Raw genomic sequence first — 21,355 nt, 5'->3', positions numbered from 1 at the left:
TTCTGAATCGTGAAAGAAACTATTTGGGGCTCATATTCGTTTAATTTGCAGTAATTGCAAAACTATATTTTGCACTGGACAGTTAGGGTTAGATATAGTTGAGTTCCTTCCCTGGTCAAGCAATCACAGTCAGGGCTCCAAGTTACAAATCTTTCCAGCCTTTCCATAGGAAATAGTAAAAACACAATGTTAAGAGTTAAATTACAGGAAAAGCAAACAAAATTTGTATGTGAAACTAAATTTAAAAAATGAATCACTATTTCTATTGTTACCACATGGAGTCATGGACATACTGCTGTATTAGGATACATATTTTTCAAATTCCTGACTTCTCTCTGGTATAAAGTTACCTTGACATGGCATATATTAATAATTCATTATACACATTACCGGTATATCACAGCATTTTTTATTTTCTCACACTTTTCTAACATAACACACAGTACACAGCCTTGAGATCATTTCTATTTTCAAGGAAAAGTAAACCATATAAACATAACTTGGGTCCAGCACTAGACTTGGAGTAGTGCTTAGATTTTTATACATAATTAGTATTGGATTGTGGAACTGTATCACAAAGTGCAAAAGAAAAATAAGCATCACAATATATTTAAGAAGTCGTTCAGTCAGTTACCAGTAAGAAAGCATTATTTTCAGTTTTAAAAAAAATATCTGTACACCCCCAAAGACAAGAATAGGATCTTCAGGTTTATGCATTATATTTAATCCCATGCCAGGCATTTGGAGATGAAAACTTAACTCAAAGTAATGAAGTTTGCGTTCATACAATAAAATAACAATTAATCTGGGTAAAACCAGTCTATTTTCTAAACTTCCTTAAAAAAAACTTCACGCTGGCAAGATCATCAAGAGTTAAATTTCCATTTGTTATTTGTTGGCATTTAACCAACACATGATGGTAAGGTAGACACTCCATAATCCACATATGATGGTAAGTTAGACACTCCATAACCCCCATATAAGGTAAGGTAGGCACTCCATAACCCACATATGATGTAAGGTAGGCACTCCATAAACCACACATATGATGGTAAGGTAGACACTCCATAACCCACATATGATGGTAAGTTAGACACTCCATAACCCACATATAAGGTAAGGTAGGCACTCCATAACCCACATATGATGGTAAGGTAGGCACTCCATAACCCACACATATGATGGTAAGGTAGACACTCCATAACCCATACATATGATGGTAAGGTAGGCACTCCATAACCCACAAATGATGGTAAGGTAAGCACTCCATAACACATACATGATGGTAAGGTAGGCACTCTTGGCATGTGGGGTCTGCCATTTTCCCATAAGGTCAGTTTTATAGTTATGAAATAAATATCATATTTTTTTCTTCAAAATGTCAAGTTGCTGGCACAGTTTTATTTCCAGGTTCATCAACAAAACTTAAACTAGTATCTTCGTTTTCCACAGGCTCCTTTGTAATAGGCTCATTGATTGTATAAAGTTCATTTTCTCTCATTGATAAGGCCAGAGGGTCTTCCCTGGTTTCATCTTTGGTACTTCCATTGGGAAAATTAATTGGGGGGACAGGAGGTGCATCACCCATGGGTCCTTCGAATGGTTGGTACACATCAACATTTGGGCTGGGGCAGCCATTATTGTCTTTCAACAAGTGGCCATAGATCATCGTATCATCTATTACAGCATAAACATGGGACTCATTTTTCTTCCTTCCCTTTCTAAAGAAGCCATGGCGACTTGTCATTTCTGTAGGAACCTTGGTATTATATATTCCCACTGCAGGATGTTTTTCTTTTTTCCTAAAGCAATTATAAAATAAGAAATTAGTCAGAATGAAGTAATGAAGTTAGTTCATGCAACATCACATCCTTGTAATTATAATTTTGCAGCGGCAGACAAGCATAGAGGGACAGTAAAGTCAAAATAAAACTTTCATAATTCCACTAGAGCATGTAATTTTAAACAACTTTTTAATTTGTTTCTATTGTGTAATTTGCTTCATTCTCTTGCTATCCTTTGTTGTAGAGCATACCTCAGTAGGCACAGAAGCAGCAACGAACTGCCTAGAGCTAAGTTGGTGATTGGTGGCTATTCAAATATGCCTCTTGTCATTGGCTCTCCAAGTGTGTTTAGCTAGCTCCCAGTGGTGCATTGCTCCTTCCACAATAGATACCATGAGAATGAAGAAAATGTTATAACAGATGTAAATTGGAAAGTTGTTTTAAACTGTTTGCACTATCTGAATAATGAAAGAAAGAAAAATTGTGTTTCATGTCAGATTAGCATGACTTCCAACTCTTTAAGTAAACTTATTAGAAAGTTAATTTCTTAGACCAGGGGTTCTGAACCTGTGGTATGAGTGCCCATGATTGCATGCAATAATAATAATAAAAAAATATATACTGCTACTCCATCCCAGTGTTTCTGCCAGATTATCGATCACCACCCTGTTTTATTTGTCTGTGATAAGCGGGCAACCTACTACTACTTCCTAAGCAGCACCTGGGAAACTACAATTCTGAGCCTGCTGTGGCCTAGGAGGGGATCAATGCACAATGAGCTCCCCACTGTCCATATTTGAGAGGGACAGTACTTGATTCTGAGCTCTGTCCCTCTGAGACAGCCATTTGTCTCTCTTTACAGAATTTCACTTAGCCCCACCCATGGAAAACCCAGAAACACCCACAAACTGCCTTGACACACCCACAATTCTGCCCAATAACCACTCATGATCCCTCCCCTCCCAACACGGCTCCACCCACAAAATGGTGACGGGCTCCTATCAACCTCATCTGTCCTTCATTCTCAGCCACAAATGTTGTGAGGTATGATACAGTGATTATTAAAAAGGTGTTGAATGAGAAGACCAGCAACTGATAAAGGAACAGACCATGCGGGACTGAGTTTTAAGTTAAAGGGCCTTTTTTTATTTTCTATACACACTGCCCCCAGTGACTTCTACATCACCTGTGGCACATCAGTCTGTATTTTTAGTGTTGTTAATGGCCTGCAGGAAATGTATAAAATATTGGTGGTGTATTAAAAAAAAAAAAAAAAAAACTATTAATAAATGATTAATTAATTAATCCTGTGTGCAGTTGCAGCCTAAGCCAATATTTCAGATTAACAGCAATGCATTCTTGTCCTGCTATATATTTACATAGAGCCAGAAGTACAGTTTTGATTGGCTGTTACACTCACTTATCATAAAAGAAAAACAACGTGAACAGAGTTGGCATATGGCAGGAGATTACAGTGCCTAATTTAAAGTTAAAAATATATATATTTACCAAGCGTTCTCATCAGTATAATTTTCGTTAGTCTTAAAAAGGGACATTGTAGATTTTTCTTTGCATAAATATTTTGTAGATCCATTTATATAGCTCATCTGGTAGTGTGTATATAAAAATTTATAGTTTTGCTTATTTTTTAAGAACATTGTGCTAATTTTCAGACTCCTAACCAAGCCCCACAGTGCCATATGTATACGCACATTTATAAACTCCTGTTGGCTCCTGTTTTTGTTATCTGTCTTTTCTTGTGTTGGGATGGGGGGTGGGGGGGAAAGAATCTGCTCTTTTTGTTTACCTAGCCCCTTTCAGTGGGTTTCCCAGCCTAACCTCATCAACAATGCTAAACTGAGAGCTTCTAAGTAAGTTTTTAAAAGGTTTTAAACTGGCTTTTTAGATCAGTATCTGGGCATATTCTTCTTTATAGTAGTGTCTATTACATGCAGTTATATGAAAATTGGTGTATACTGTCCCTTTAAGTGCTTGTTCAAATATGCTTTGTGGTATATGACTGTCGCTTTAACTGTACTGGAAGTGCAATTGATAACTTTTCACTGTAATATATCTTCATACCTTCCCTTTTATGTACCTATAGGTCTATATAAAAAGATTTTTTTCTCTTCTATATTAGAAAAAAAACAGAATTTATGTTTACCTGATAAATTTCTTTCTCCAACGGTGTGTCCGGTCCGGCGTCATCCTTACTTGTGGGATATTCTCTTCCCCAACAGGAAATGGCAAAGAGCCCAGCAAAGCTGGTCACATGATCCCTCCTAGGCTCCGCCTACCCCAGTCATTCGACCGACGTTAAGGAGGAATAATAGCATAGGAGAAACCATATGGTACCTGTGGGTGACTGTAGTTAAAGAAAATAAATTATCAGACCTGATTAAAAAACCCGGGCGGGCCGTGGACCGGACACACCGTTGGAGAAAGAAATTTATCAGGTAAACATAAATTCTGTTTTCTCCAACATTGGTGTGTCCGGTCCACGGCGTCATCCTTACTTGTGGGAACCAATACCAAAGCTTTAGGACACGGATGAAGGGTGGGAGCAAATCAGGTCACCTAAATGGAAGGCACCACGGCTTGCAAAACCTTTCTCCCAAAAATAGCCTCAGAAGAAGCAAAAGTATCAAACTTGTAAAATTTGGTAAAAGTGTGCAGTGAAGACCAAGTCGCTGCCCTACATATCTGATCAACAGAAGCCTCGTTCTTGAAGGCCCATGTGGAAGCCACAGCCCTAGTGGAATGAGCTGTGATTCTTTCGGGAGGCTGCCGTCCGGCAGTCTCGTAAGCTAATCTGATGATGCTTTTAATCCAAAAAGAGAGAGAGGTAGAAGTTGCTTTTTGACCTCTCCTTTTACCTGAATAAACAACAAACAAGGAAGATGTTTGTCTAAAATCCTTTGTAGCATCTAAATAGAATTTTAGAGCGCGAACAACATCCAAATTGTGCAACAAGCGTTCCTTCTTTGAAACTGGTTTCGGACACAGAGAAGGTACGATAATCTCCTGGTTAATGTTTTTGTTAGAAACAACTTTTGGAAGAAAACCAGGTTTAGTACGTAAAACCACCTTATCTGCATGGAACACCAGATAAGGAGGAGAACACTGCAGAGCAGATAATTCTGAAACTCTTCTAGCAGAAGAAATTGCAACTAAAAACAAAACTTTCCAAGATAATAACTTAATATCAACGGAATGTAAGGGTTCAAACGGAACCCCCTGAAGAACTGAAAGAACTAAATTGAGACTCCAAGGAGGAGTCAAAGGTTTGTAAACAGGCTTGATTCTAACCAGAGCCTGAACAAAGGCTTGAACATCTGGCACAGCTGCCAGTTTTTTGTGAAGTAACAACCGACAAGGCAGAAATCTGTCCCTTCAGGGAACTTGCCGATAATCCTTTTTCCAATCCTTCTTGAAGGAAGGATAGAATCCTAGGAATCTTAACCTTGTCCCAAGGGAATCCTTTAGATTCACACCAACATATATATTTTTTCCAAATTTTGTGGTAAATCTTTCTAGTTACAGGCTTTCTGGCCTGAACAAGAGTATCGATAACAGAATCTGAGAAACCTCGCTTCGATAAAATCAAGCGTTCAATCTCCAAGCAGTCAGCTGGAGTGAAACCAGATTCGGATGTTCGAACGGACCCTGAACAAGAAGGTCTCGTCTCAAAGGTAGCTTCCAAGGTGGAGCCGATGACATATTCACCAGATCTGCATACCAAGTCCTGCGTGGCCACGCAGGAGCTATCAAGATCACCGACGCCCTCTCCTGATTGATCCTGGCTACCAGCCTGGGGATGAGAGGAAACGGCGGGGAACACATAAGCTAGTTTGAAGGTCCAAGGTGCTACTAGTGCATCCCACTAGAGCCGCCTTTGGATCCCTGGATCTGGACCCGTAGCAAGGAACTTTGAAGTTCTGACGAGAGGCCATCAGATCCATGTCTGGAATGCCCCATAGTTGAGTGACTTGGGCAAAGATTTCCGGATGGAGTTCCCACTCCCCCGGATGCAATGTCTGACGACTCAGAAAATCCGCTTCCCAATTTTCCACTCCCGGGATGTGGATAGCAGACAGGTGGCAGGAGTGAGACTCCGCCCATAGAATAATCTTGGTCACTTCTTCCATCGCTAGGGAACTCCTTGTTCCCCCCTGATGGTTGATGTACGCAACAGTCGTCATGTTGTCTGATTGAAACCGTATGAACTTGGTCCTCGCTAGCTGAGGCCAAGCCTTGAGAGCATTGAATATCGCTCTCAGTTCCAGAATATTTATCGGTAGAAGAGATTCTTCCCGAGACCAAAGACCCTGAGCTTTCAGGGATCCCCAGACCGCGCCCCAGCCCATCAGACTGGCGTCGGTCGTAACAATGACCCACTCTGGTCTGCGGAATGTCATCCCTCGTGACAGGTTGTCCAGGGACAGCCACCAACGGAGTGGAGTCTCTGGTCCTCTGATTTACTTGAATCTTTGGAGACAAGTCTGTATAGTCCCCATTCCACTGACTGAGCATGCACAGTTGTAATGGTCTTAGATGAATGCGCGCAAAAGGAACTATGTCCATTGCCGCTACCATCAACCCGATCACTTCCATGCACTGAGCTACGGAAGGAAGAGGAACGGAATGAAGTATTCGACAAGAGTCCAGAAGTTTTGTCTTTCTGGCCTCTGTTAGAAAAATCCTCATTTCTGAGGAGTCTATAATTGTCCCCAAGAAGGGAACCCTTGTTGACGGGGATAGAGAACTCTTTTCCACGTTCACTTTCCAGCCGTGAGATCTGAGAAAGGCCAGGACGATGTCCGTGTGAGCCTTTGCTCGAGGGAGGGACGACGCTTGAATCAGAATGTCGTCCAGGTAAGGTACTCCTGCAATGCCCCTTGGTCTTAGCACCGCTAGAAGGGACCCTAGTACCTTTGTGAAAATCCTTGGAGCAGTGGCTAATCCGAAAGGAAGCGCCACGAACTGGTAATGTTTGTCCAGGAATGCAAACCTTAGGAACCGATGATGTTCCTTGTGGATAGGAATATGTAGATACGCATCCTTTAAATCCACCGTGGTCATGAATTGACCTTCCTGGATGGAAGGAAGGATAGTTCGAATGGTTTCCATCTTGAACGATGGGACCTTGAGAAATTTGTTTAAGATCTTGAGATCTAGATTGGTCTGAACGTTCCCTCTTTTTGGGAACTATGAACAGATTGGAGTAGAACCCCCATCCCTTGTTCTCTCAATGGAACAGGATGAATCACTCCCATTTTTAACAGGTCTTCTACACAATGTAAGAACGCCTGTCTTTTTATGTGGTCTGAAGACAACTGAGACCTGTGGAACCTCCCCCTTGGGGGAAGTCCCTTGAATTCCAGAAGATAACCCTGGGGAGACTATTTCTAGCGCCCAAGGATCCCGAACATCTCTTGCCCAAGCCTGAGCGAGAGAGAGAGAGTCTGCCCCCCACCAGATCCGGTCCCGGATCGGGGGGCCAATATTTCATGCTGTCTTGGTAGGCAGTGGCAGGTTTTCTTGGCCTGCTTTCCCTTGTTCCAGCCTTGCATTGGTCTCCAAGCTGGCTTGGGCCTGAGAAGTATTACCCTCTTGCTTAGAGGACGTAGCACCTTGGGCTGGTCCGTTTTTACCGAAAGGGACGAAAATTAGGTCTATTTTTTTGCCTTGAAAGGCCGATCCTGAGGAAGGGCATGGCCCTTACCCCCAGTGATATCAGAGATAATCTCTTTCAAGTCAGGACCAAACAGCGTTTTCCCCTTGAAAGGAATGTTTAGTAGCTTGTTCTTGGAAGACGCATCAGCCGACCAAGATTTCAACCAAAGCGCTCTGCGCGCCACAATAGCAAACCCAGAATTCTTAGCCGCTAACTTAGCCAATTGCAAAGAGGCGTCTAGAGTGAAAGAATTAGCCAATTTGAGAGCATTGACTCTGTCCATAATCTCCTCATAAGGAGGAGAGTCACTATCGAGCACCTTAATCAGTTCATCAAACCAGAAATATGCGGCTGTAGTGACAGGGACAAATGCATGAAATGGGTTGTAGAAGGTAACCCTGCTGAACAAACATCTTTTTAAGCAAACCTTCTAATTTTTTATCCATAGGATCTTTGAAAGCACAACTATCCTCTATGGGAATAGTGGTGCGTTTGTTTTAAAGTAGAAACCGCTCCCTCGACCTTGGGGACTGACTGCCATAAGTCCTTTCTGGGGTCGACCATAGGAAACAATTTTTTAAATATGGGGGGAGGGACGAAAGGAATACCGGGCCTTTCCCATTCTTTATTAACAATGTCCGCCACCCCGCTTGGGTATAGGAAAAGCTTCTGGGAGCCCCGGCACCTCTAGGAACTTGTCCATTTTACATAGTTTTCTCTGGGATGACCAAATTTTCACAATCATCCAGAGTGGATAATACCTCCTTAAGCAAAATGCGGAGATGTTCCAATTTAAATTTAAAAGTAATCACATCAGATTCAGCCTGCTGAGAAATGTTCCCTAAATCAGTAATTTCTCCCTCAGACAAAACCTCCCTGGCCCCCTCAGATTGGGTTAGGGGCCCTTCAGAGATATTAATATCAGCGTCGTCATGCTCTTCAGTAACTAAAACAGAGCATCCACGCTTACCGCTGACAAGGGTTCATTTTGGCTAAAATGTTTTTGACAGAATTATCCATTACAGCCGTTAATTGTTGCATAGTAAGGAGTATTGGCGCGCTAGATGTACTAGGGGCCTCCTGAGTGGGCAAGACTCGTGTAGACGAAGGAGGGAATGATGCAGTACCATGCTTACTCCCCTCACTTGAGGAATCATCTTGGGCATCATTGTCATTATCACATAAATCACATTTATTTAAATGAATAGGAATTCTGGCTTCCCCACATTCAGAACACAGTCTATCTGGTAGTTCAGACATGTTAAACAGGCATAAACTTGATAAGAAAGTACAAAAAACGTTTTGAAATAAAACCGTTACTGTCACTTTAAATTTTAAACTGAACACACTTTTATTACTGCAATTGCGAAAAAACATGAAGGAATTGTTCAAAATTCACCAAACTTTCACCACAGTGTCTTAAAGCCTTGAAAATATTGCACACCAATTTTGGAAGCTTTAACCCTTAAAATAACGGAACCGGAGCCGTTTTAAGCTTTAACCCCTTTACAGTCCCTGGAATCTGCTTTGCTGAGACCCAACCAAACCCAAAGGGGAATACGATACCAAATGACGCCTTCAGAAGTCTTTTATAAGTATCAGAGCTCCTCTCACATGCGACTGCATGCCATGCCTCTCAAAAACAAGTGCGCAACACCGGCGCGAAAATGAGACTCTGCCTATGCTTTGGGAAAGCCCCTAAAGGAATAAGGTGTCTAAAACAATGCCTGCCGATATTATTATATCAAAATACCCAGAATAAATGATTCCTCAAGGCTAAATAAGTGTTAATATCAATCGATTTAGCCCAAAAAAAGGTCTACAGTCTAAATAAGCCCTTGTGAAGCCTTATTTACAATCGTAATAAACATGGCTTACCGGATCCCATAGGGAAAATGACAGCTTCCAGCATTACAATCGTCTTGTTAGAATGTGTCATACCTCAAGCAGCAAAGGACTGCAAACTGTTCCCCCAACTGAAGTTAATTGCTCTCAACAGTCCTGTGTGGAACAGCCATGGATTTTAGTTACGGTTGCTAAAATCATTTTCCTCATACAAACAGAATTCTTCATCTCTTTTCTGTTTCTGAGTAAATAGTACGTACCAGCACTATTTGAAAATAACAAACTCTTGATTGAATAATGAAAAACTACAGTTAAACACTAAAAAACTCTAAGCCATCTCCGTGGAGATGTTGCCTGTACAACGGCAAAGAGAATGACTGGGGTAGGCGGAGCCTAGGAGGGATCATGTGACCAGCTTTGCTGGGCTCTTTGCCATTTCCTGTTGGGGAAGAGAATATCCCACAAGTAAGGATGACGCCGTGGACCGGACACACCTATGTTGGAGAAAGAATCAATTTGATTCCACTGATCAGCATTAGTTTATCTAAAACTCTTAGGTTAGAAAAGAGAGAAAGCAGAGGTGGGGAATCATTTTTATCCGTACCTCAGTGCTGTTCTATAGTAGACCTATCACAGAGAAAAATGTGATGCCATAAAAATCACAAGATTGCCTTGGGATAGGTTTCTTACAACAAAGAAAGATTTGTCTGAAATGGAACAAACAGGTAAAACCTGTATGAGTTCTACTGAGTAGGCAGCACGCCATAATTAAAGGGATGATACATATATTTTTAACCATTTATAAACTGTAGATGTCTTCGCAAAATATCTATACAGTTTTGGTTTTTTTGCCCCAAATGCAATATTCTGTAATGAAAGTGTCATGCACTTTTTTGTCCCCATGTACAGGCAGTATTGGTCCCCATGTACAGGCAGTATTGGTACACTCCGCACATGTATGGGAGACAAATGTATGAAAAAAAATAAACTGAAAAAAAAAAAAAAAAAAAAAAAAAGGATGTGAAAATTGCCATCACTTATCAAATGTATTAACTGTATTGGGGGCAGAATTAACTTATGGGGTGTCAGCACGATACCCCACACATGAAAGAAGAGATTACCCATTTTCAAATGTGGGGCGTCATGGGCCTTTAGGTAGCAGGTGATTGCCACAGAAATTGCAATCATGTCTACTAGGCGACTTATTTATCTTAAAAAGTCACACTAGCATTCCAACTGGACAAGTGACTCCTCTTTTGGAAGAGGAGAAGTGCCTCTTTCAAACTAATGGTTGAATGTTTAGTTGGGCCATCAGCTGATCGTTATGGTAACAGTGATCATCTAAAAGAACCATAGGCATATTATGGAACACCATCAGAGTTGTGGGTATCCCTTATGTTGCCCCTCAAAATACACAAACTTAAAACGTCTTATTGATATGCAGCAATCCTCATCTTTCAAAATGAGTGGTCCTGTGTTCATCTAACTACTAGATAATTGTCATAACAATGACAAATATCTCTAAGTGTTTGTTCTATTTTGGGAGTTCTGATGATTTTTAAACCCTTATTGACATGGTCGTACCCTGTATGTCACGTGAGGTTCCATTAGTCAAATATTGGGCTTCAAGTCCTTATAACTGTCTAGTGATTGTCATATACTGATCACCTGGTAGCAACTGCTAGATTCATTTTGTTGTGTTGTGGATGTTAGGACTCCTATATCTATCTTTCTTTGAACCGAAATAAAAGTTAAAAGGACAGTAAAGTCAAAATTAAACTTTCATGATTCAGAAAAAGAATACAATTTTAAATAACTTTTCAATTACATAATTTGTTTTCTTTTGTTGAAAAACATACCTATGTTGGCACAGAAGCAGCAATTCTTCTTGTCATTAGCTACCAATAGTATATTGCTGCTCCTTCAACAAAGGATACCAAGAGAATGGTGCAAGTTTGATTATATAAGTACATTGGAAAGTTATTTAAAATTGTATGTTCTATCTAAATGATGAAAGTACATTTTGGGGGTTTTATGTCCCATTAGAAGGAGTCAAACTAAAAAGTATAACTGTGTGAGTGTAAAAATAAGTGAAATTTGTTAGACCTACTTATTTTCTATATAACAATTGTAAGATGGTGTAAAGTGATATATATTTATATTATTTTATAGGATGACATTGTACAACATTATGCTCTTTTTACAAACTAAAGTTATGTTTTAAAAAATGCTGAAAGAAAACAAGGTATAATTTATGTAGGTACCTCACAGAATTTTTTTTTTTTTTTTAAATTGATGTCTAAATACAATGAGTCCTACACAACAAAAGCAGCTGAAGGGGTTAAAGGGACACTGAACCCAATTTTTTTATTTTGTGATTCAGATAGAGCATGCAATTTTAAGCAACTTTCTAATTTACTCCTATTATCAATTTTTCTTTGTTCTCTTGCTATCTTTATTTGAAAAAGAAAGTTCACAACCTTGGACAGCACTTGTTTATTGGTGGATGAATGTATCCACCAATCAGCAAGAACAACCTAGGTTGTTCACCAAAATGGGCCGGCATTTAAACTTACATTCTTGCTTTTCAAATAAAGATACCAAGAGAATGAAGAACATTTGCTAATATGAGTAAATTAGAAAGTTGCTTAAAATTGCATGCTCTATCTGAATCACAAAAGAAAAAAATTGGGTTCAGTGTCCCTTTAAGATTAATTAAAGCATAGTAAACATTAATGAATAGGCTATTTCTGATATCATCCGATTCCTGGTGATTTTGTCTGATTATTCACAACTTAAAGACAGTGCATTTTCTTTTTAGTTACTAATAGATTGAGTCATCTAATCTCAAATATTAAAAAAAGACAAAACTGTCTGAAATCAGTTACACCAGGAAATGATGCAAGTGTGCCTCAGCAGAAAAGATAGTTCTTGCAGCTTCCAAGCAGGACACAACCAGTGATTGGCAAGGTTTAGTGACTGCTGATAGTGATTGACTAACTGCCCACTTCCTGTTCCCATATGATATCTAACCAGGAGCAGAACCACCATTGGTGCAGTAGCACCCAGGCCCTAGTGCTGGGGGGGGCATGGCAGACAGTCTACACATAGGTGTGTGCAGAATGTGTACAATCATAATGCAGGGAAGTATTTTATTAATGCAGGTTGCGGGTCCATCTAACTATCCTCAAAATCATTATACAGAGCAGCATGTATATTACTATTGCTTACTACTGAATAGGGATGGGTGAATGTTTTGCAACATTCGAAAAATGAAACCAATTTTACTACATTCGTTTCGAATTTCGAATGTTTGTACAACATTCTAATATTCGTTTAGTGTAATAGTATTTCTAATATACTCTAATAATATAATATGTATACTCTAATATATATTTTAATTTCTATCTTTTCAGAGAATAAAAATTATATTGTAGACTGTCCCTTTAAATGTAATATTCGATTAAATTTTTCTAATAATTAAATTTTAATTATTCTAATAATTTGATTCGAATTATGCAATATTTAAATTAGAAACATTTGAATCGATATAGTTGTAATAGTATTTCTAATGCAGTCTTAAAATGGGTTATATATTTGTATCTATTGTGTAACAATTTACTAAATTCCCTACCACAATGAAACTATTGAACTTTTGAATAGTGTTTGTTAAATCGAATGTTACATTCGAAATTTCGAATGTAGATATTTATTCTAATTATGAACATTTGAAAACGAAAGTAACAATCGAAAACCGGAAATAGCATTCGATTACCGAAATTGAATGGATTTTATTTCTTATCAACATTCTATTGTCCAAAACGAATGTCCACAGGACTATTCGTTCTTCCAAAGGAATTAGACTTTCACCATATTCGCCCATTCCTACTACTGAGGTACCTTTGGGGCGCACAGAAAATTTTGCACCAGATCCCTCTGTTGAGTAGGTCTGTTACTGACTATAACAATGTGTTTGGAGGGGGTTAAATACAGTTGCCTAGGCTCACTAATGCACAACATACATTCTCTAACAAATATGAACATGTTTTTGCGTTAGAATTTTAATGACCCTTTATAATTTCCTGTATCTGGATTGAGCAACTAGTTTGTTGTGTTCGCTTTGCTTATGTATTCAGTGCAATGGAAAATGATGGCGCTTTACATATTAAATGATAATAAGTAAACCAAGGTATTAGAATATAGCACTTACTTTTTCTTAACACAGCAAATGGTGACTCCAATAATCAAAACAATACTGACTGCTGCCACACATGCAGCAACCACAATAATTGTAAGATCTGTAAATAAGAAAAGTAGCAGTTACTACACAAGAAAATGAAAAACAAAAAATTGTATATTATGTACATCAATATGCACAGTCAGTACAGGACTAATGCTGAACTGTTATTGACTCTAATGTATAACAAAAATATAAATAAATGGGTATACACTGATCTATGTGTAAATGGAAAAAGATCTGTGATATTAATTGTGGATTTCCTGTTATTTTGAACATCAGTTTAAACAGCATTAACTACTTGCATATTTAAATCATTTTGTGTGCCGTGATGGGGGCGTGGTCGGGCGGGCATGAAGAGGGGTCGTGCGCCGGACCGAAGGCGCGCGTGATGGGGGCGTGGCCAACGGCAGTGGCCGTGGTGGGGGCATGGTCAAGTTAGAGAGCGCAAAACAGAGGGGAGAGAGAGCAAAAGAGAGGAGAGAGAGAGCGCAAAAGAGAGGGAGAGAGAGAGAGCAAAAGAGAGGGGGAGAGAGAGAGCAAAAGAGGGGAGAGAGAGAGCAAAAGAGAGGGGGGGAGAGAGAGAGCAAAAAGAGGGGGTGAGTGAGCGCAAAAGAGGGGGTGAGAGAGCGCAAAAGAGGGGGTGAGAGAGCGCAAAAGAGGGGGAAGAGGAGCTGAGCCAAAAGAGGGAGGAGAGAGCGGAGCAAAAGAGGGGGAGAGGAGCGAGCAAAAGAGGGGAGAGAGCGAGCAAAAGATGGGGAGAGAGAGCGAGCAAAAGAGGGGGAAGAGAGAGCAAAAGAGGGAGAGAGAGAGAGCAAAAGAGGGAGAGAGAGAGCAAAAGAGGGAGAGAGAGAGCAAAAGAGGGAGAGAGAGAGAGCAAAAAAGAGAGAAGAGAGAGAGGAGAGAGCAAAAGAGGGAGAGAGAGAGAGCAAAAGAGGGAGAGAGAGCAAAAGAGGGAGAGAGGAGCAAAAGAGGAGAGAGAGCAAAAGAGGGAGAGGAGAGCAAAAGAGGGAGAGAGAGCAAAAGAGAGAGGAGAGAGCAAAAGAGGGAGAGAGAGGAGCAAAAGAGGATAGAGAGAGGCAAAAGAGGGAGAGAGAGAGCAAAAAGAGGATAGAGAGAGCAAAAGTGGGGATAGAGAGAGAGTGAGCAAAAGAGGGAGAGAGAGAGCAAAAGAGGGAGAGAGAGAGCAAAAGGAGGGAGGAGAGAGAGAAGAGATGGGGAGAGAGGAGAGAGAGCAAGAGAGAGCGAGCAAGAAAGGGAGAGAGAGGAGCAAAAGAGGGGAGAGGAGAGAGGGCAAAAGAGGGGAGAGAGAGAGCAATAAAGGGGGAGAGAGAGCAAAAGAGAGGGGAGAGAGAGAGCAAAGGAGAGGGGAGAGAGAGAGCAAAAGAGGGAGAGAGAGCAAAAGAGGGAGAGAGAGCAAAAGAGGGAGAGAGAGCAAAAGAGGGAGAGAGAGAGCAAAAGAGGGAGAGAGAGAGTGAGCAAAAGAGGGAGAGAGAGAGCAAAAGAGGGAAAGAGGGGGAAGAGAGAGGGGAGAGAGAGAGAGAGGTGGAGAGAGAGGGGGAGAGCGAGAGCGAAAGAGAGGGGAGAGAGCAAAAGAGGGGGGGAGAGAGAGAGCAAAAGAGAGGGGGAGAGAGAGAGCAAAAGAGGGGGAAGAGAGAGCAAAAGAGAGGGGGAGAGAGAGAGCAAAAGAGGGGGTGAGAGAGCGCAAAAGAGGGGGTGAGAGCAAAAGAGGGGGAGAGAGAGAGCAAAAGAGGGGAGAGAGCGAGCAAAAGAGGGGGAGAGAGCGAGCAAAAGAGGGGGAGAGAGCTAGCAAAAGAGGGGGAGAGAGAGAGCAAAAGAGGGGGAGAGAGAGAGCAAAAGAGGGGGAGGGGAGAGAGAGAGCAAAAGAGGGGGAGAAGAGAGCAAAAGAGGGGGAGAGAGAGCAAAAGAGGGGAGAGAGAGAGCAAAAGAGGGGGAGAGAGAGAGAGCAAAAGAGGGGGAGAGAGAGAGCAAAAGAGGGAGAGAGAGCAAAAGAGGAAGAGAGAGCAAAAGAGGAAGAGAGAGCAAAAGAGGAAGAGAGAGCAAAAGAGGGAGAGAGAGCAAAAGAGGGAGAGAGAGCAAAAGAGGGAGAGAGCAAAAGAGAGAGAGAGAGAGAGAGAGAGAGAGCAAAAGAGGGAGAGAGAGAGAGCAAGCAAAAGAGGAGAGAGAGAGCAAAAGAGGGAAAGAGAGAGAGCAAAAGAGGGAAAGAGAGAGAGCAAAAGAGGGAAAGAGAGAGAGCAAAAGAGGGAAAGAGAGAGAGCAAAAGAGGGAAAGAGAGAGAGCAAAAGAGGAGAGAGAGAGAGCAAAAGAGGGAGAGAGAGAGCAAAAGAGGGAGAGAGAGAGCAAAAGAGGGAGAGAGAGAGCAAAAGAGGGAGAGAGAGAGCAAAAGAGGGAGAGAGAGAGCAAGATGGGGAGAGAGAGAGAGCAAGAGATGGGAGAGAGAGAGAGCAAGAGAGAGCGAGCAAGAGAGGGAGAGAGAGAGCAAAAGAGGGGAGAGAGAGAGCAAAAGAGGGGGAGAGAGAGAGCAATAAAGGGGGAGACAGAGGTCAAAAGGGGGGAGAGAGAGAGAGATCAAAAGGGGGGGAGAGCAAAAGAGAGGGGGAGAGAGAGCAAAAGAGAGGGGAGAGAGAGCAAAAGGGGGGGAGAGAGAGCAAAAGGGGGGAGAGAGAGCAAAAGGGGGGGGAGAGCAAAAGAAAGGGGGGAGAGAGAGAGCAAAAGAGAGGGGAGAGAGAGAGGAGAGAGAGAGGGGGGAGAGAGGGGGGAGAGAGAGAGAGAGGGGAGAGAGATAGAAAGAGAGGGGGGGAGAGAGAGAGGGGGGAGAGAGAGAGGGGGAGAGAGAGAGAGCCGAAAGAGAGGGGACAGAGAGCAAAAAAGGGGGGGAGAGAGCAAAAGGGGGGAGAGAGGGCAAGGGAGTGGGACCCACGGTAAAAAAAAATTGGCCCGTGTGCACGGGCGTTAGGACTAGTTATAGTTAATAAGGGACATGAAACATTTATGAATTGTGTCTATGGGACACATCCCTTATTATATATTTTACATGTAACCAGTTAGGAAATAGGGATAGAAGTACTGTATGTGTTTATATCCTTTAAATGCATACCCAGACACCTATTGACCAAAATCTTGCAGTCGATTACCAGCCAGTCAAAGCTAAGGTCCCTAGATTTTGGTGGAAAAAAAAGACCAATGAGGGGGCGGAGCCAGCACTCAATGGAGAAGGCTGCACGCAAGTGAGCTCCTGGAACCCTAACGTTCAAAACATACATTTCAGAGCACCTATGGCACCACAAAATCATTGATTTTCAGTGCTGGCAGCAGTGGGACATAGTGACAGTGACCAGCAGGGAGATTTCCATCCTGTAAATCTTGAGACCCGGCATTCACAGAGATTCCAAAGAAACGGGGGGGTAGTGCGCCACGTGGGTGGACTGTAAGCAGAGCCGGAGCATGAAGCCCGTATTAAAGAGGGATACTCCCACAAGCTAAAATTTGCTGTTGCCATGGATCGAATGAAGCTGCTATGCAAAGCCAGGTAATAAAGGGCACAAGACAGTTTATTTTCATGAACATGGGAATAGCGGCATATCACATGTAGAAAAAATGGCTACATAGTTTTATTCATGCTGACACTCCTAAATATAACAAAGTGGTCAAGGACACGTCAACGGGTCTAATGTTAAGGATATATCATAAAGTTGGCGCTGTCGGGAGGCTCCCAATAAGCCGACACTGCACAACACTGGCATTTTAAAAGAAACAGCTACGCCATTCGCCTACATAGAACATAAAATACATTGGGGACCCAGCTTACAATCGCGTCTGCCGAGGGACAAAAGCATATCCCTTTTTACATTACTTTTTCGACAGAGGGGATTAAAGGGTCCGGTTTATTGTATCTACGATCTCAATCTTTGAGGTCCACTCCATATACTTAATTGAAAAGCATGTCTGAAATAGACCAATACAGCAACAACCACGGAGTCTACTTGTTTTTTTTATAACAGACTGCACAGGGGGGAACCCATCACATCTTGCCGGGAGGCAGGCGCACTGACATAACTGTGTCAATATCTTTCAATATATATCTGGACAACATCTAGAAATATGTCTCCCAAAAAATAAACAAAATGGACAAACAAGCCAAAAGCAACCTCCCTCTACACCTACGTTGAATGAATCTTTTAAACATATAGAAGCACCCCTAAAGGCACAAAATAAAACCTGCGATTACCAAAACAGGGACTCCTCACCATCTTCAGAGTCAGAAGATGATACTGATGGAAACAGCAATATCTGTACCCAGAGCGCTCCTAAAATCCCTACCTTCTAAAAAAAAAGACTTCTCTGATCTTGTCTATCAGGTTAAACGTGCATCAGAGAAGAAATCTCAGAAATTAAAAAAGGAACTTGCAGAAGTGGGCCAAAAGTAGGCCAAAAGGGTTGAAAAGTTAGAAGGAGATTCAGACATACTCAATGCTAATTTCACCTCCTTTCAGACACAGATGTCACAACAAGGAGACTATTCTGCAGCTGGAGAATAAAATCGGATGACTTGGAATATTAGAAGCTGCCGTAACAACATCAGGATAAGAGGAGTCCCCTGAGGGCCATTGCTCCTGATGCCCTGGAAGATTACCTGCAGGGCCTCTTTTCCTACTTGACAGACGAGGATGCAGAGGTAACTATTGCCTTAGACAGATTCCATAGGGCGCTTCGAGGCAAAACCTCTAGATCATCAGCCGCCAAGGGACATTATAGTAAGGGTGACCAGTTACCCCAATCAAAGAGAACATTATGAAGAAAGCACAGGAAAAACATCCACTCTTTTAGGCTGACACCTTACAACTTTTTGAGGACCTAACCCCGAGGACCCTGCAGAAAAGAAGGGATTTCCGGCCCCGCTGACAACCAAGCTGCGACAACACAATATCCATATAGGTGGGGGGCATCCCTTCACCCTGCAGGTTCTGTGGAAGGGAAGAAGATGGGTTTGTAACACACCAGAAGACTTTGGAAGAATCTGCAAGGACCTGGAGATAATACGCCCACCACACAAGACCTTATACAGCATAGCCTCCTAGAGAAAGAATTCTTCCACCACCTCACCCTCAAAGGGTGCCGAGTGTCAAAGGGCACCTGCAAGGAAGCCTGCACAAGGGGACTAAAAGAAAAACAACGCGCTGTACCTGAGGGACGGTAATATACCCTGTAAGGGTTCAGGTACAAATATCGAATTCAAGTTTAGGATCTTGTTTCTCTCTTTAATTTTAATAGGACTTTGATGTATGTTTATCAGTGTTCATTTACCATATATGTCTTATATTCATGGTTTTCTTTTGGAGTCCCTGATAGGGCCAATTCTGATTCTCAACTGTTGTTACCCCGCTCTATTTAGAGCTATTTACGCCTAGGCCAATTAAAATTGCCCAAAGGGGGATATTTCCCCTACTTTCGAATTGTTCTACTATGTGTTAATTGCGTACACCAGTAGTGTACCTCAAGTTTTGAAAAATTTTTGTTGATTTTCTCTGATTTTGTTTTTTGTTTCCAGAAGGATAGTTCTTAAGTTAGAAATCCCTGTAGTATTGCTCATACATATGTTAATGCTTGTATTACATATTTAACTCGCCCACACACAACTAGGATGACTTCCTTCACCCCCTCAAAGCATCCACATAATCACCCAAAATGTTGAAGGGATTTAACTGTCCCAATAAAAGAGCTCTGGGTATCAGGACCTCCGGAGGAATGGAGGAAAGATATTTAATGCTACAAGAAACCCATTTTAAAGCACATAAGAAACCAAAATACTATTCCACCCATTACCCACAACATAGAAACCAAAAAACAAATGGAGTTAGTATTTTGACACAACAAATCTTTATCTTTCAAACTTATTCATTTGGACAGGGACAGAGAGGGAAGATATTTAGGATTCACATGATTGCTGTTTGGAAACTGATAACTTTAATACATGTTTATGCCGTCCAAACATAGGCCAAGAAGCTTTTATCTCCTGTATCACTAACAAAATCATGGATATAGGAACTTGAATATTGCCCTAGTCCCTGAGGGTAGATAGTTCGAACCCTCTCATCCGCTTAAACCAAAAAGCCCTTCGAATATCTGGAAAATGTTAAAACCCCTTACACTCCACGATGCGTGGGAGATATACTCACCCCAATAACAGGGAATATACCCTTTTCTCCAATCCACAAATGAGTTACTCCAGATTAGATTATGTCCTAGTAGATCACTTGGCCCATATCACTAATAAAGCAAGTTAACATTAAGCATACCTCATGGGTCCGACCACTCTATGGTAGAATGTATAATGCATTGGCCCTCGGATCCCATTAAAAGCCTTTTATGTGGAGGCTTGGAAGATTCCTTACTACTAGAGAACCAGTACTGGTAGAAAAACTCTCTACACAACTAGACACTTACTTCATTATAAACAACACTCCCCGACATGAAAAACGACCACGATCTGGGAAAACCCACAAAGTCTTATATCCGAGGAGAACTCATTAAAATGGAAAGCCAGTAAGCGAGTAAGCAAACTGCTAGCATATACACTACTCTAGCCCAAGGAAGTAATAGAAGCGGATTTTCTGCTGAAACTTTACCCCTCAGATCCCTCCCTCTGACAAACACAGCAAATCAAACTCACAAAGGGGGAAGAGAAGAAACACAGCGCATCCGCGATTCACAGCAGCGGTTATTCAGAAGACAAATGACAAATAAAAAGACACACTACAAGATTGTAGTGAATAAGATTGCACGTAGCCCACTGGCTTGATGGTAATTGCCTGTTAGCAATTACAGAGGGGGATCCCAAAAACACACGACCTGCAGGCACCTGGAATCACTCCCCTTCTGCGGCTATGAAGTGACAGCCTTCTCACTATTAGAAACAGTCCTGTAGGTACTTGGCACCCCTACGCGTTTCCTCTGCTCACAGTCAGACTTTTTCAAGGGATATACAAACATTGAATGTAACTCTGTAACTGGCTAACAGGCATTACCATCAAGCCAGTGGGCTACGTGCATCTTATTCAGTACAATCTTGTAAGTGTGTCTTTTTATTTGTCATTTGTCTTCTGAATAAACGCTGCTGTGAATCGCGGATGCGCTGTGTTTCTTCTCTTCCCCCTTTATACAGCTTGCCTCCTCGGGACACACACAGCTGGAGCCCCGTGAACAATCAGCCGCTCCGGATTCGATTCAGACAAGCCACACTACAGCTAGAGTTTGTTCAAAGTCGACGTTATTCTATCAGAACTTTATGGACACCTGCAGGACTGTGTTAAGATAAGTGTAGTATACAAATATAAAATACACTATACAAGTGCTATTTTTCACTTCCGAACTTCATCATTACACTTTCTGCTAGTTTGTTATTGTATACGGGACTGAATCTGTTACTTGAAAGTGCCGAAAATATTGTGCTGATATATGTTGTTCTAGAGTTTGGTTGCGATATTTATCTTATATCACTGTATGGGTCCATGCTACACTTATGAATATGAAGTGTGGTGTGTAAGTGGTCTTTTTAGACTTAATAGTGGAAATTGGAATTTGCAAAGCATCAGAGCATTGGGGTTACTTCAAACGTGTGTATCCTTGAGGTCTTTTTGCGCTGTTGATTGTTTCTTTAAATTAAACTCACACCTTCAAATTGAAACCCAAAAACACCAGCTATTTCTAAAACAGAAATATTATGGAGAGGGAAACAAAGCGGGGAAGATGCTTGCCAGGTCTTTAAAAAAACAGAAACTAAAAACTTACATA

At 41.5% G+C, this 21,355-nt stretch overlaps 1 protein-coding gene across 1 annotated transcript in view; it reads right to left on the bottom strand.

Annotated features, from left to right (window-relative positions):
* Positions 1-386: 386 nt before the first annotated feature.
* The window catches only part of CDCP1 (CUB domain containing protein 1), a 111,355-nt gene continuing 90,386 nt past the window's right edge, over positions 387-21,355 (bottom strand). The window contains exons 8-9 of the mRNA XM_053714462.1: positions 13,517-13,604; positions 387-1,802 (exon numbers count right to left, since the gene is read on the bottom strand). Coding sequence (XP_053570437.1) covers positions 1,382-1,802; positions 13,517-13,604 — 509 coding nt within the window. The 3' untranslated portion in view covers positions 387-1,381. The remainder of the gene's footprint in view (positions 1,803-13,516; positions 13,605-21,355) is intronic.

Source organism: Bombina bombina, chromosome 5 (assembly GCF_027579735.1).
Source record: "Bombina bombina isolate aBomBom1 chromosome 5, aBomBom1.pri, whole genome shotgun sequence".
In the NCBI taxonomy this organism is placed as follows: domain Eukaryota; kingdom Metazoa; phylum Chordata; class Amphibia; order Anura; family Bombinatoridae; genus Bombina; species Bombina bombina.
The sequence above is the reverse complement of the archived record's forward strand: the minus strand, read 5'-3'. Positions and strand labels throughout refer to the sequence as shown.